Source organism: Vombatus ursinus, unplaced genomic scaffold, assembly GCF_900497805.2.
Source record: "Vombatus ursinus unplaced genomic scaffold, bare-nosed wombat genome assembly UNPS02014768.1, whole genome shotgun sequence".
Classification (NCBI taxonomy): Eukaryota; Metazoa; Chordata; class Mammalia; order Diprotodontia; family Vombatidae; genus Vombatus; species Vombatus ursinus.
In genome coordinates this window covers 33,479,460-33,495,723 of record NW_020954546.1, presented here as the reverse complement: position 1 = coordinate 33,495,723, position 16,264 = coordinate 33,479,460, and the positions used below count along the sequence as shown (strand labels likewise).

The window sequence follows — 16,264 nt, the reverse complement described above, 5'->3', positions numbered from 1 at the left end:
CTGGCTAAAACAGGAAAGAAAATTAACTTCAAGATTGTCTGAGAACAGACTGAAATCAGCATTGGGCAGCGCTTGAATCGAGAGAAGAAAAAAAGGAATTGGCATAGCTTATCTATAACCACGAGTCCTCTAGAGAACTCTAAAGAACAGCAGGATAGCTTCAGCCCTGGATCCCCTATTCAAATGCCAGTGTTGACATATGCAAACACCTTTATGGTTTCAACTGCTTCATAATTCAGGAGATGGTCCATGGAAACCCCTGCATGATTACAGCCTTTCATCTGGTGAGTTCCTTAAAGGTTCCTGTGATTCTCACTTGGTCTCTATCTCCCTCTGATTTAACAAAAAAAAAAAGGCATTGATTTTTCAAGCAGCTGAGGAAAAGGAGATAGTAACATGTCTTTGAATAAACAATTTCAGGAGCAACTGAGTTGTTGTCTTAGGTGGTGCTGGTCCTGGAGTGAAGAATATCTGAATCCAAATTTATAATATATGTGACCTGGGCAAGTCATTTAACCTGTTTGCCTCAGTTGACTCAAATGTAATACGAGAGTAATAACAGCCTACTTCCCAGGGTTGCTGTAAGGATGAAGTGAGATAATATTTGTAAAATTTTAGCATAATGCCTATCAGATAGTAGGTGCTACTATATAAATGCTTATTCCCACCTTTCTCTCTCCCCCCACTTCTCTGAGCTCTCTAAAGACACTGGAAGGAATAGACAAGTTAGAGCTCCTCAGAGAGAAAAAAGAAACAAAGCTACCTGCAGAGAGGGGAGAGAAAAGATGTGGCAGAGAAAAACATCACTACATTGAGCATAGCCTTTGACCCAGTGATAGATACCACTACTAGGAGCCCAAAGAGGCCAAAGAAAAAAAGTGAAATGATTCAGTCACTGTTATCCAGGTAGCAAGCAGCAGAACCCATATCTGAATGCAAGTGCCTTCACTCCAAATCCAAGGCATTCATGCAAACGCTTTTTAAATTATGCATAAAAACGTAAACATATATACAAAAATATTTGTAGCAGCCCTTTCTGTGGCAACAAAGAACTGGAAACTAAGCAGGTGCCTATCAATGGGGGAACGGATAAACAAATTATGGTCTATGAGTGTAATAGACATGGTATATGAAATGTAACATATTGTGTATCATTGCCCTGCAAGAAACAAGGAAAAGGATAGATTCAGAGAAACCCGGAAAGATTTGTATGAACAGATGCAGAGTGAAGTGAGTAGAACCAGGCTAACAAGTTATACAATAATAACATTATAAAGACAAACAACTTTTATAAATTATTTAAGAACTCTAATCAGTACAATGACTCCAGGGGACCAATGATGAGCCATTCTACCCCACCTCCCTCCTCATAGAGAGGTAACAGACTTAAGAGGCAGAATCATTTTTTGGACAGAACCGATACAGGAATTTGTTCTGCCTGACTATGCATATTTGCTACAAGGACTTTTTTTTTTCCAATGGTGGAGAGAGGTGGGAGGGGAAAAAAATATTTATTGAAGTTTAAAAAAAAAACAACTAAGAATAAATAAGAATAAGAAAAATAAGAAAAATAAAAATAAGCAAAAGTTAAAAAGAAATCCAGGAAAGAGGAGGCAAGGGAAGGTAACTACTGTTGTTGTTGTTGAGTTGTTTCAGTTGTGTTAGACTCTTCATGACCCCATTTGAGGTTTTCTTGGCAAAGACACTGGAGTGGTTTGCCATTTCTGCCTCTAGTTCATTTTACAGATGAGGGAACTGAGGCAAACAGGGTAAGTGACTTGTCCTAGTAAGTGTCTGAGGCCATATTTGAACTCAGGTCCTCCTGACTGGCCACTCCAGGACTGGCTACTCTGTTCACTGCACCCTAGCAAGAACAAAATTATGCTGGGGGGCGAGGTGGGGCAACAGGTCCAAGCAGACACCACTTAACATCACTAATTGGTTCTATAAAGCATGGGGCTGAGCAAAGCAGTATTAGAGAAGGCTGTCAATTTCCCAGGAACAATATCGTAAATGGGCAATCATCTGAGAGTTCTTCGAGAGGGATTTTGCACCTTTTCAGTAGAATTTGGGCCCTTGGCTTAAGGCCGTTATTGGGAAATGAGGTGATTTCATGCTTGCACAGCATATGGTGACAGGAGATTTGAGGAGGAAAGGAGAATTGTGGTGACAAGGTGGAAGGGAAGGAGTTATCACAATCACTAGAGGTAAAAGGTCCTTACAGATTATTTATTCCAAGTTCCTCATTCTTCAGAGGAGGAAACTGATACCCCCCCCCAAAAAAAAAGAAGTAACTTGATTAACACTAGCTTGTTAGGGACAGACTTTAGGCTTGATCCCAGATCCAGGGCTTCAAACAGTGTCTGGCACATATAGCATGGGACCTTGATCTCTGATGTCATTGGTATAGGGAATGCAAGTGGGGAAACTCTCCCAATGCCAACTTATCAACTTAGCTGCCCCAGGTCTCACGGTGTCCAAGTGCACAGTCAGAGGGAGGGACCTGAACTCAGATCTTCTGGACTTGGCGACCAGATTGCTATCCATGAAGACACCACTCATGTCAGGTACTTAGTCAATGTTATAGACTGATTGATTAATGAAGGTCCTGACTCCCAGCCCAGCGTCTTTTCCACAACACCACAAGTAATGCTGCTCTCTCCTGGGTCTCCTTGGCAAATCTTTCTAAAGGTCTCCATTTCCAATCTGAGGAGCATGGTCAGCCTTAGTTGTCCTTATGAAGCTTGAGATGTGAGAACATACAAACATATGGAAGGAGGCACAAAGCGTGATCATGAAAACTCAAATACATTATACATGTCTGAGGGATACATAGGTACACCCAACCTGCTCCAACATTTCATCAGCTACTTCTGAGATAGCAGAAAAGTCAAGTTCTAAATGAGGGATTCTTAATCTGCAGTCCACAAGCTTTCAAAAAATATCTTAACTATATTTTGTTTCTGTTGTAATTTTACATACTAGCTGTGTGACCCTGGGCAAGTCTTTGAACCTCTCTCTGCCTCAATTTCTTCATCTGTAAAATGAGAATCATAATAGCACCTACCTCACAGGGTTGTTGTGAGGATCAAATGAGATAATATTTATGAGGTGCTTTGCAAAGTTTAAAGTGCTATATAAATGCTAGTTATTATTTTTATTAATTGTGTTTCTAAGAAGAGGTCCATAGGCTTCTATGGACGGGGCTACTAGAGGGATCCAGGATACCCACAAAGGTTAAGAAACCCTTGCTCTTGAATCTTAGAATCAAAGAACTCCCAGCCTTTGCCCTTTTCTTTCAAGAATGAAGGTGCATAGATATCTATTTTCTCTTTAAAGTTCTCCAGATACAAAAATGCCACCATCTCCCTTTGCTGTCCCCTACAGTGTTCTATCACTGACAGTCAAGAAATTGACCCTGAGGTGGGAGCACCATATTTCCTTTTTTAATTTGAGTCTCATCTCACCTGATACTATGTGTAAATATGGAGGACAAACGTTAGCACCTCCTGATAAAAAATACCTCACACACTTGTCAGCATGGCACACTGGAAAGAGTAGAGATTCTAGAGTCAGAGGGCCTGGGTTCAAATTCCACCTACTTATTGCCTGTGTGACTTTGGGCAAGTCACTTAATTTCCTTGGACCTCAGTTTCCTCATTTGTAAAATGAAGGGTTAGATTAGATTATTGGTTCCCATTTAGTGGTTCATGAACCCCCTTTTGATGATGGTCCAAGGGGGTTGCTCTAAAAATTCTTTAATAGCATCTTAAGTAATAAATAATTGCAGAATATTATGTATAGTATATTAAGTTAACCCAGGCATTCACAACAAATTGTTGCTGCTGCTGAAAGGAGTTCATGGGACAAAAAACACTGGGAAACACAGAACTAGATGGTTGCTGAGATCTCTTCCAGCTCTAATTTTTTTATTCCATGTCACTTAAGCTTCCCACTCCTCAGCTTCTTCATCTGTAAAAGAGGGAGTTGGACAAGACACTGAAGATCCCTTCCAGCTCTAAATCTCTTGTCCTCTTTGAAAGCAGTTAATGGTCACTTCTTCGTCTTTTCTAGCTTAAACCATTCCGGTTCCTACTGACCGAAAGAAGTCAAGAAGTTAAGGCATATCTACCCCAATGGGCCAGCGATAAGTGATGTGTGGTGGGAGGCGGGTACATTATAGTCACTCACGACTCTGGGCTGACCCATCTCTCTGCACCCTGAGGGTTGAGAACGTAGCTTACTCTGTGCAATGGCCATGACTCCCGAGAGGGGTGCCATGATGAGGTTCTGAGATTGCTGGGGGTTGTGGTGGGAAAGGCTGTGGATGTTCGTCAAGGTGCTGACTGGGGGCAAGCCCCCTCCTGAGACGGAGATCTGCCAAAAGAGAGAAGAGAACAGCATGACCGGAGGAGGCAGAAGACGAAAAAAGACAAAGGCACAACATTCAACTGTATGCTTCAACTCAATACCCTTCACTCTCCATATTACTGAGTCATCCTGCTGCCCCAGAGTCTTTGTTCCCACTGCAAATGGCGGGTATCCCATGTCTGCCCTGATGAAGGCCTTAACCCCAAGCCTTAGGGTTCTCTATGAGTCCTGTTGAGGAAATGTGATTATGTGTGATGGGGAAAATAATTAAATGAAGAAACTCACTACAGTGTGGTTGGGGGGTAGGGTGAGAAGGGGAGGAGCAGAACAGCTATGTGAATGAATGCAAAAGTATTGATTACTTGCTTACTGTGTTCCAGTCGTTGAGGATGAAAATATAGGCCCTGCCTTCCAATATGGTATCCAAGGGGGATCCCTAACTCTGCAGAGGGTAGGGCGAGACTGACAACTTTCTGGACACTTCTAGCCAGAGTCTCGCACTAGTGACCATTACTGCTTCCTAAAAATTTTGCCCCTAACTAGAATAAAATCCCTTTCTTTTTATTTCCTCTGTAAAAATAATAGTCTGCCTAGGCTAGGGGTCCAGGGTAGTACCAAGTTTTAAGAGATTTATAGCTACAGTTAAAATGATAATATTATTTTCTCATTAAATTCAACAAATATCTTTTAAGCATCTACTGTGTGCAAAGCAACATGGCATGGTGGATAGAGGCCTAGCCTTGGAAATTTGAAGTACCTGAGTTGTGGTTCCACTTCTGATATATATATAACTTGTGTGACCACCTAGGCAGTCTTAAAAAGGGGGAAGAGAACAATAATTTATTAAGCACCTACTATGTGCTACACATTGTACTAAGTGTTAATAACAGTGATCTCCTTTGATCCTAAAACAGCCCTGTGAAGTTGGTGCTATTGTTCTCCTATTCTTATAGATAAGGAAACTGAGGCCAAGACAGCTTAAGTGACTTACTCAGAGTCACACAATTAGTAACCATCTGAGGAAATATTCAAATTCAGGTCCAGAGCTTTATTCATTATATCACCTAAGTTCCCTCTCATGCCTCTAGGCACCTCTCTAGGTTGTAAGTTTTAGAATATAGTTGCCCAATTGCATTGGTAGATGGTGTTTCCACACTGGGAGGTTGGTAGCCCAGTGAAATCACAGGTCTGGACCATAAAAAAGTACTTAGAATTAAGGATACAAAGGCAAAAATGGAAACCAGCCGCTGGTTCATTGTTAGCCTCAAGAATCTTACATTCTACTAAATTCTACTTCTCTAAAATTTGTTTCTCTAAACTCAGTGGATTCAGTGGGAGAAAAACACACAGCTCCACTTCTGACCCTAAGGTTAGTGGGTGGGAAGAGAAGACCATAGATATCTCCCACAATCTTCACATAGCTTTTAGTTTCCTCATATTTTGCTACCTTTATCTCAACGCATTCCCACTTCCACCTCAGCAATATAACCAAAGCCATTTTTAAGTTGGCAAGTTGGCATGGAAATGGTGAAAACGCCAAACAAGCAAATCCTTTTCTTTCTTTTTTCTCTTGTATTCCCACAACCCCATGGATCAGGTTGACCCACATACCCTTTAAAGAAAAAAAAAATACAATTTTTGTAAGTATTTTGTAAACACTTACATACATATGTATGTGTATATATAAATATACCCAAGCAACATGTGTATACATGTATGTACATATATGTACATACATGTATACACATGTTGCTTTCCTCAAAGGAATGGAAGCTCCTTGAAATCAAGAACTGCTTTATTTTTGACTTTGTGTCCCCATCACTATAACACAGCACCTGGCACAGAAGGGAAGGAGGAGGGACCTGTAATTTCCTTGGCATAGAGAGCCCCTAGAAGAAGGGGCTTCCTCTTCTGATGCAGGTCAATATATTCACTTCAAGTTTTTGTCTTAGAGAGTTGACTAGAGCATGAAGATTTGCCCAGGTTCACACAGCCAGTATGTGTCAGAGGAAACACTTGAACTCAGGTCTTCAAGGCTTCAAGGTTAGCTCTCTTATCCATTATACCACACTGCCTCTCATAATAAATGCTTGTTGATTGATTGATTGTGTTCCCCCATGACGATGTGTAGAAATTGAGATTCCTAGCATATAGCTGGATGGCGAATATGACTAGAAATCAGCCAGCATCCTTTCTGGGCACTTCTGTAATGGAGAGCTCTTAAAGTTCGAAGGTTACACACCATTTGTACCAAGTAAGCTACTGAATGCCAATGCTGTTGTTCTAGCTCTGCCAGTGGTTTCCAAGGTTAAATTAAGAAAATGGAAAAAAAAAATCAAAACGGGTTTGTTTGTGTTTTTAAATTGAGCACCAAGAAATGAGCTTGGGGTCACGTGACCCAGAAAGAATTCTGACCACATCAAACAAGAGAGAACCAGCCTGTTTGCCAGACTTGTTTTTGAAACTGCAGAGTCGTAAAACACACACACACACGCACACACACACACACACACACACCCCCCAATAACCTGTTCCAGGACTGGGTCAGTTAAGTGGCATAGTCCCTCTGAGAAAGTCAAGGAAGGGGCAAAAGGGTTCCTGGGGTTTTTTTTCCTGGTTTGATTTTAAATTGTAGAGGGAAAAACATATGTGTGTATGTGTGTATACACACTATATGCATGTGTATATATACTATATATGTGTGTATATACATATACACATACTGTATGTGTGTGTATATATACTACATGTAATATACACACATATACTGCATGTGTGAGTATGCATGTCATGTGGAAAGGATACTGGGTCTGAGGGCTAGAGTACCCTGCCTGTGCTATTGCCTCTGTTTCTGCTAATGCAAAAATATAATCACCTTTCCCTACTTCCACCTACTAATGGCATTGATGGGAGTCCAGTAAACTGCTAAAGAAAACGATTAGGCTTTTTGGGTACTTGGAGATCCTTAGCATGAAAGTCTGTGTTCTCCTGTTTTACACTCCCCTGAGGATAACCTCTAGCTCATCCTGGCTAGCTGTCTTGCCATAGGTCACAAGAAGGACTAAATAACAGAACATACATGGCTGGATCAACACAAATCAGTGTTCCCTTTGGGAATGCACAAAGGATCTGTGATTTTGTCAGCATGGGGAGCTCCTTCCTCCAGTGCAAGTCCTCTGTGACTTAGTAGAAAATTCCTAGGGAGCTGCCTGGGGTACAGAGGTTAAGTGACTTGCCTGGAGTCACATAGCTGGTGTCAGAGACGGGATTTGAGATGGAAGAAGGAAGCAAACAAGTTTATAGGTTGGGTCTAGAGTAAGTTAGGCCATATTCTACTATAACTATCTTCCTAGATGGAAGCTGAGATTCAGGAGACGTTTGCAAATCCCAAAGTAAAGTTTCTTTTGGGCTCTCGGGGATTCAAAAAAGTCACCTCAACTGAGAAATTAAACCTCTCACATGAGACCTCAACCATACTAAGGCTTAACTGGTGGGAGTTTTGGTCATGAAGTGACCTAGCAAAAATTCCAAGGATTGGATTGTGTTGTGTGTTGGCCCCATGATAGTTTGGGTTCATGGGGAAGGGTCTTTTTCAAGAGATGTATTATACTCATGGCATGGGTTAGAGGACCAGGAGAAAGGAAGGGCATGGGGAGGGTGGGGCAGGAAGTACCTTTGTATTTTCCTTGAAGAGTACTCAGCTGGGAAAAGCAGCCCTGGGTTCCCTGAAACTTGTACTGGCCAAGCCTGCTCAAGCCAACAGAAACCACACGCTGTTTTTCCTTCAGGAAGCCAGGCAGCCAATAGCCTGTGACCTGCCCTTCCTATGTTGCCTACACAACCTAAGCATCAAGGTCTGGTGTGGCATATGAACTTGGGTGCCCCTCCCATTCTTGTCAGGTGCTCAGTTGAAGAAAGTAGCAGCTTTGGGGAGTGTGCTCCTGCCCCACCTCCATTGTGGAGACTAGCAGCCTATGCATGATCTCTCCCTCCCCCAAAACACAAGCAGAGCATGACCCAAAGAATAAATTTTCCATTTCCGACCAAGTTTCGCAAGTGTCATGATGCTATTCATTCTCCCTTGCTCTCTGGGATTTGTGTGGATTCTTAGTTACTCAGAAATTCAAACTTGTTTCATCTCAACTGGAAGAAAGGGCTGGAATGAGACATCTGTGTGCATATTATATCCTGTCCCATCTCCCTGAACAAGATGCAAGCCCCGTGGGGTCAGGGACAATTTTATTTATTATTCTTGTATCCCCTGTACCCGGTACATAGTAGAAACTCAAAAATTATTATTTGAATTGAATCAAATAGGTATCTTCTGATGTGGCCCTTTAAAACTATAGACTACAAGGAGGTCTGCATGAAGAGGAAACTGACGATATCACAACCCTCCTGCCATTTTGTTTCAGGCATCTTACTGAGCCACGTGGTGGCAGAGACCACTGAAAATGCCATCCAACTGCCCAATTTTGGAAGTGTCTTCTCACCACCATCAGTGGCCCAGCCCTAAATCCCAATCTGCTGCATTCTTGGTAGCAGGGAGAAAGCAAACAGTTGAAAGGAGGAAGGGATGGGTGGGGGGAAAGGGTAGTAGGGATATGTTTCATGATGAAATGCTTTCTGGGTACGAACTCCTGACTTTGGAGCAATCAAAAAAAAAAAAAAAAAGAAGCCAACCACCCCATGAACAAGTTTTATCAATGTGAATGTCATCAGCAGCAAAAGACAAACAGTGTCCCACCCGCTGTGTTCCTTTATGAGGCATTCAATCAATAAAATGAGAGCAGCTCTCTGTCAGATTTATTGGCTGGGTTCAAACCGAACACCTTTTCCACCAGCCAAAGACAGGGTCACATAGCACTGCCTTTCCGTTCCAACTGTGAACAGCCCCTGATTTTTTTTGCTGGGGCTACAATGCTTCATTGTTTAAGGTAGGCCTTGTGAGAAGTCCTGTTTGTTTTGCCTCTTATCTTATCAGCTCCGAGTGCTACAATGGCCCAGGTGTACTCACCAATTTACCATCAGGTGAGAGGAGACTGTGGCCGGGGTCCAGGCCTGCTGGAGAAACCTGCTGGAGAACCGACTGGCTGGTCACCATGGCGCTGTTGCCATGGTGGTTGATGGTGGAGGAGGAAGTGACCTCATTGTTCCCCGGCTGGCTGTATCTCACTCCTGTAAAACAACATGAACCCGAGTGATGGGCCATTAGAATGACCTCTAGAAATGCAGAATACCTGATTCAGTGGCCTCCAGCCTTGTATTCAAGGGTTTCACTGAAGAGAAAACAAAGTTAATGCAACCCCTCCATCCCAAAACTTTTCCTTTCCAGGAGGTCACAGTGGTAGAGTGGTGACCTTCACACTGGCTCTGCTCCTTGTTGCATGTATACCCTTTCCTTAGGTTGTAGGAGGTTTGAAAGTGACTCTTCGGTGTCCTCCTTGGTCAGGGGTACACTTCTTTGTGGCTTTCTAACCCTTCGTCAGCACTTCCTTTCTGAGATTACCTCCAAATTTGAGGTGTTTTGGTAAATATTTAACAACCAGCTTGGGGTGGGGGGTTGTACATATAACACACTTTTAAATTTAATCTGCATTATTAGCATTTTCTCCATCACTTTCATAAGTCTAGACAAGCAAAAAAATCAAGCCCTGATTTATAGTGTTTACTAATTTCCGAGGTAGAAATGTTGAAAATTTAACAATCAGTTCTTGAATCACTTCAAGCTACCTCCCACACATACCTGCTCTAATCTACCCTGTATATATTTTATATGTAGATAGATGTTTATACATTGTTTCCCCCATTAAAATGTGAGCTACTTGAGGGCAGGGACCTTTCTTTTTATTCCCAGAACTTATCAGAGTACCAGGCACACAGCAGACATTTAATAAATGCTTGTTGACTTGATTTGTTGACTGGCAACCTCTTTTTGGAGTTCCTCAGCTCTGAGAAGCATCTTAGTTATTTTTTGGTGGGGGAAAGGGAAAGGGAAAGGGTCCATTTCACTGATACGGAAAAGACAGCTCAGTGGGAAGTTAAGTACGTGGCGCAGGCAGACATAGCAGAGGTCATGTCAAAGCTCCCAAGCCAGTGTAAACCCCTTCTCCATTCCAGGATCTTAGTCCTGGTCACTCTTTAGCTTGGCCAAAGGAGAAGAATGGCAAGCCAGGGAAGACGTTGCAGCTGTGTCTTTAACTCTGGAACTTACATTCCTTGGTGAGGGTCCCAGTTTGCTGACTTTCAGGTCATAAGGGAAGACCCATCTGGCTGAAGGGAAGAAGGCCTACTCCGGCTGTGGAGGTTTAAGGTAGGCCTTGTGAGAAGTCTTAGGTTTAGCTATCCACTGTGGCTTGGTTTGTAAGGACTCATAGGCTCTTTAAAGAGGGGGAGTGACTATCACCACCTCCCTACTTTACTTACTGCTTGAAGAAACCCAAGCTGAGGATGCCTCCCAGGAAGGAAAGGGTCTATTCATAGGGCTGAGGCCTGGCTGATAGAGAATGTGACTTACATTCAGGTTATGGGAGCCAAGACCTGCCTGAGAAAGGGAGAAGAGCAGAGGTAAAGGTGGGAGTAGGCCAAAGACTGATCTCACCAAGGACACAGAGCATACAGCAAAACTCAGACCTGTCACTGCCCTTTTGAGATTTGACAGGGGATTAGGAAATGGCATCTCATTGGAGAAGGTTTCTTATCCTGGGGTCTGTCAACCTGTCTTATTTTTTTTTTAAATAGTTTGAAAACTGTTCAAATATCCATAGTTTTCCTTTATAATCCTACATAGTTAATTTTGTGGGTATAAAGACATTCTGAAAAGGGTTCCATGGGCTTTACCAGACTAACATCATTCTAAAAAGAAGTCCATGAAACAAAAATAAATTAAGAACCTCGAAACCATAATCACTAATGAGAGCTTTACCTAATTATCCACACCAGAAAAACCAAGTGGATGAAGAATTGCTATGGATCCAGCTATTCTATGCACTTGGATAGACAAGCTGCATCTCTATGTCTACCTACATCTACATCTATCTATATTTCGAATTGATACTGCAAATGAACAATGAATTTGGGACCAAAACTAAACAGGAAGAAAGAGGGCTAGATTGAACTGTAAACTTCTTTTGGCGATTCCATATTTCTCTCTAAGACAAACATACATCTTTTTATATTCTGATGTAGTTTTCCCCATGGTGTTCAGGCAAGTCACTTGACTTCCCTAGAACTAGTTTCTTTGTTTGTAAAATGAGGGTTCTAGAATAGATAATCTCTAAGTTCCCTTTCAACACTATATCTCTGATCCTTCTAACAGCCTGTGTACCTTTGGATCAGTCATTTAACTTTTCTAAGTCTCACTTTCCTAGAATTAGGAGATTGGATTAGATCGGTGGCTCTTAACTTATGGTCTATAAACTCATTTTAAAGAATATTTGATAGCTGTATTCCACTATAACTGGTTTCCTTTGTAATCCTGTATATTTTATTTTATGTATTAAAAAGCATTACTATGAAAGGGTCAATAAACTTTATCCAACTGCCAAAGGTAAGATTTGAACCCCCAGGTCTTCCTGATTCCAACTCTAGTCAAGGGACCACATCAAATTATCAAGCTGCCAAAGGGGTCCATGACATAGAAGAGGTTAAGATGCCTGGATTAGATAATCATCAAAGTCTTTTTCAGCTCTACATCCCATAGCTATGATACCAGTTCTTGTTCTAATTTCCAGTTCAGCTATTAGCAATGACAGTTGCCCAACTGGAGTGAGCATTACAGTGGTGACCAAAAGACAAATACCTTGCCATGCCAAACTGCATACAACTTTGTGTAATGGATAGGATCCCAGATTTTAAAACAAGAAGACTTGAGTTCAAATCCCATCTCAGATACTCACTAGCTATCTGACCTCAGGCAAATCATTTAACTTCTCTGTGCCTCAGTTTCCTCCATGGCTTCTGTGGTCCCTTGTAGCTCTAAATCTATAATAGTATCTGTGAAGAGGTCTTCTTCTTTGGTATGACAAGCACAGAAAGGTAACAAAAGATGACCAATATAATGGGACAGCAGTGAGTTGTAGAAAGAGACCTAAACTGAAAGAATATCAGAAGACCTGGGTTCAATTTCTGATTCTGTCACTCCCTGTGAGATTTTGGGCAAGCTATTTGACTTCACTAGGACTCAGTTTCCTCATCTGTAAGATGACAGAGCTGAATTTAATTGTCTCTAAATTCCCTCTCAGCTCTAAATCCAAGATCCTATTAAATTTTCAGGGACAGCAACTCCCCAGAAAACCTTGAGGATTTCTGCTGCTTGGTCTCTTAAAATCCCTGCTGCTCTCCACCTGCCCTTTCCATTTTCAGCAATATGCTTCCTTCTGTTCTTTTCTCTCCCCCACCCCAGGCCTCCCCCACCCCCATTGCTCTGACAAGCTGTTTGCCTCCCCAAGATGCTTTGCTCTGGAGTGAGTGGTGACAGCACTGGGAGCCAGACGTGTTTCCACCTCCCAGCCTGTCTGCATCATCGATTGAGTCTCAAGTCAAACACAACGTCTCAATTTAACCTATTTAGTTTGGCTGAAAGAAGAGGGCCAGCCCTTCGCCGATCAAATATGGGTCATGGGTAGGCTTCTCCCCTGCCACAGGCTACATAATTATTTATTTTAAAATAATTAACCAAGGGTATCCGCTGGAAACAAAAGCCTTCTTTACAAGGGATCCCTGGAGAGACACACACAAGGACCATTTATTAGTAACAAAGCAACTGGCCTGAGGGGTGAAGTACCAATAACAACAATAATCACCATACCCTCAGCTCCCATTCATAGAGAGCTTTAAGACTGACAAAGCACTTTCTGGGCTGGCTGGCCAGGCACTTATGTTGTGATCCCAATTCTTCCATGGACTTGCTGAGTAATCTTAGGCATCTTACTAAGCCACTCTGGGAGCTTTTCTAGAAATAAAGATGATGACCAGATGATCCTATAGCTTCTGGCCCCAAAGAGGCACCTTCAAGGAGTATGTGATTGGCACTGCAAGAGTATGGGAGGTAGGCAGAGCATGGAAGAGGTGGCAGGGAGAGAATGCTGCTCATTCCCCAGGTCTGAGTTTATTTCCAACCGCCAGTCAGTCAATAAACACTTATTAAGCACCTGCAATGTGCTAAGCACTCTAGAGAAGCCTCATGTCATAAACTTTCCACTAAGCAGTCCAGGGCCCTGAAGGATCCTTGCCTTTACTTACATAAACCAGTATTTGTATACAACAAAGGTTGGTGAAGAAAGGCAGCACATAGAACAGGGAGTGTTTGTGGTAACAAAGAGAGGGTAGAGAGAACTATCGGTTAGAGCAAGATGGACCAAAACTATCCAGCATTCCACAGACCTCGAAAGCATTTGAAGTGAAGGCAATACAGAAACATAATGGTTTAATCCATAAGCGTAATCCTTTATGGCCAGTCCACCAAAAGGCACCAGGATGGTTTTAGGAGCTACTGAAAAGAAATAGGATAGTATCCTGCCTTCTCTCTCCAAGCAATGCAGTTCTCTACTCAATTCAATAAACATTTATTAAGTGCTTACTACATGCCAGGCACAGTGCTAAGCACTGGGGGGTATGAATTAGAAAAAGAAAGACAGTCCCTGCCCTCAGGGAGTGTGATGTGAATAAATGAATGAACAAAAGAAAGCATGGATTAATATTGCTGGGATCTAGTGGTGAAAGAGATCTGAGAGGTTATTTCCCTCCCTCCCCACACCCTACTTACAGATAAGGAAATTCAGGCCAAGAGCTGAAGTGACCTATGGTCACACAGGAAATAAATAATATAGGCAGAATTTGAACCCAAATTTGACTCCAAATTGAGTGGGCTTTTCTACCATACTTTGCAGCTTCATAGGGGTGAGAGCCCTGTTATTGTCTAGGGCAGATGTGAACTTGGTGGGGCAGAAGAGGCTTCATGATGCCCGCAACTCATGCCCATGATGCTTTCTACTCCCAACCCTGTGACTACTGTAATAATAACTGGTGCCTCTAGGACACTATAAAGGTTGTATAAGATGCGTTAAAGTTTGCAAAGGGCTTTGCCCATTTTTGAAGAATCCTTGCTCCTTTCAAAGCTCAGCTTGTGTGCTTTCCCTTGAGAAACCCTTCCAAATCCCCCTAATTGTTTGGACTTTTTCCCTGCTCAAATGATCCTATGTGTTCACATGCACATCCCTTTTCCTCAACCCAGTAGAATGTAAACTCCTTGAGGGCAGTGACTAATTTTTTTTTTATTATTATTTGTATCCTCAGCACCTAGGACAGTGCCTCACACATGGTAGGTTCTCAATGAATGCTTGTCAGAATGGACTGAATCCTCACAACAACTGTAGGAGTTAGGGAGTAAAGTTACTATTCTTCATTTTATAGATAAGATACTGAGACTCTGAGAGTCTAAGTGACTTGCTGGTGTTCAGACAGCCGGCAAGCAAGCATCAGAGGTAAAATTTTAATCCAGAACCTCCCCTTCCAAATCCAATGCTTTTTCCACTATACCTAATGCTATTCACTAAATAGTAATTCCTTATTAAGGTCATTCTCCATTTCCTGTCCTGATAAGTCATGGCTATTATAGTCCATTGTAAAGTACCCACCTGGCCTCTGGAAAATGAATTATAATAGGGGCAGCTAGGTGGCGCAGTGGATAGAGCACTGGCCCTGAAGTCAGGAGGACCTGAGTTCAAATCCAGCCTCAGACCAAACACTTGATACTTACTAGCTGTGTGACCCTGGGCAAGCCACTTAACCCTAATTGCCTAAAACAAAAAAAAATACAAAAATGAATTATAATTTCTTCTGGGGTTACATAGATTCTGGAGAGGATGACAATCTATTTGGTGACCAACATTTAAAGCTAAGTGACCCTAAAAATAACCCATGTTTTCTAATCAGAAGGGACAAAAGGCATGTTTATGGGGGTGCTGGAGCCCAGTGGACATTCTGGCAGAGCCAATCACTAAATTTTCAGTATGAGCATTTATTTATAACTCCAGAAATTGTTAAATGCTACAAATCAGGGCTTGATTGTTGATGGTCTAGACTAAAGAAAGTGATGGAGAAAATGTTAACAATGGAAATCAAACTTTACAATATGGACTTTTTCCCCTTCCGAAAGCTGATTGTTAAATATTAATCAGCATACCCCTGCATATGGTTCAGAGCAGCTAATATAACTGGAAGCTTCAAACCTCCAATTTCCTAATTCAATTCAATCCAATTAAAAAAAAAAAATTTGTGGAGTACCTCCTACCTACAGTTTTGTGTTATACAAGGCCAGTCCTGGCCCTTCTACTTATCAGTTCTCTCTCTCTTCCTCTCCCCTAATTCCTCAGTATTGACCACAATTATATTTTATATGACTTCTCTGCTGATGTGTATCTGTCATTTCTCACCAGTTTTTGCAAGATCCAAGGGTTTTGTCTTTGCCTTTGAGTCCTCAGAACCTAGCACAGTGTCTGGGACATGGAAGGTGGCTGAGAGACGCCTGTCAAATGGAACTGAACTGGCATTCGAAGCCAAGCATAACTACCACTCCATCAGCCCCTGCATTAGAGCAGGGGGACACTCCACCCCACGAAAGGAGGAAACTCTTCTCCATTGGAGAGTCACTTATTTTTCCATTAACGAAAGGCAGAGGAGCCCTTCCTAGAATGTTTGCTTAGGCACCAGAACTTTACAGTTTTTTAAAAATGAGGCATGGTATTGAGTCTCTCAAATCCTCCTTCTCCATGCCCCAGGGAGATGAAGAAAGCAGCTACGGAAGCCCTTGGCCCAGAAAGCAGCTAGAGCCACAGACTAACAAGAAAGCAAGCTTGCTAAGCAATTCGGATCCCATCTCTACCCTAACTCA

The 16,264-nt window shown here is 42.2% G+C and overlaps 1 protein-coding gene across 2 annotated transcripts in view; it reads right to left on the bottom strand.

The window, feature by feature from the left end:
- LOC114043437 (hepatocyte nuclear factor 1-beta) overlaps positions 1 to 16,264 on the bottom strand; it is an 83,114-nt gene that overhangs the window by 20,732 nt on the left and 46,118 nt on the right. For both annotated transcript variants that reach the window (XM_027862566.1, XM_027862567.1), the window contains exons 5-6: positions 9,389 to 9,549; positions 4,245 to 4,377 (exon numbers count right to left, since the gene is read on the bottom strand). In XM_027862566.1, coding sequence (XP_027718367.1) covers positions 4,245 to 4,377; positions 9,389 to 9,549 — 294 coding nt within the window. The remainder of the gene's footprint in view (positions 1 to 4,244; positions 4,378 to 9,388; positions 9,550 to 16,264) is intronic.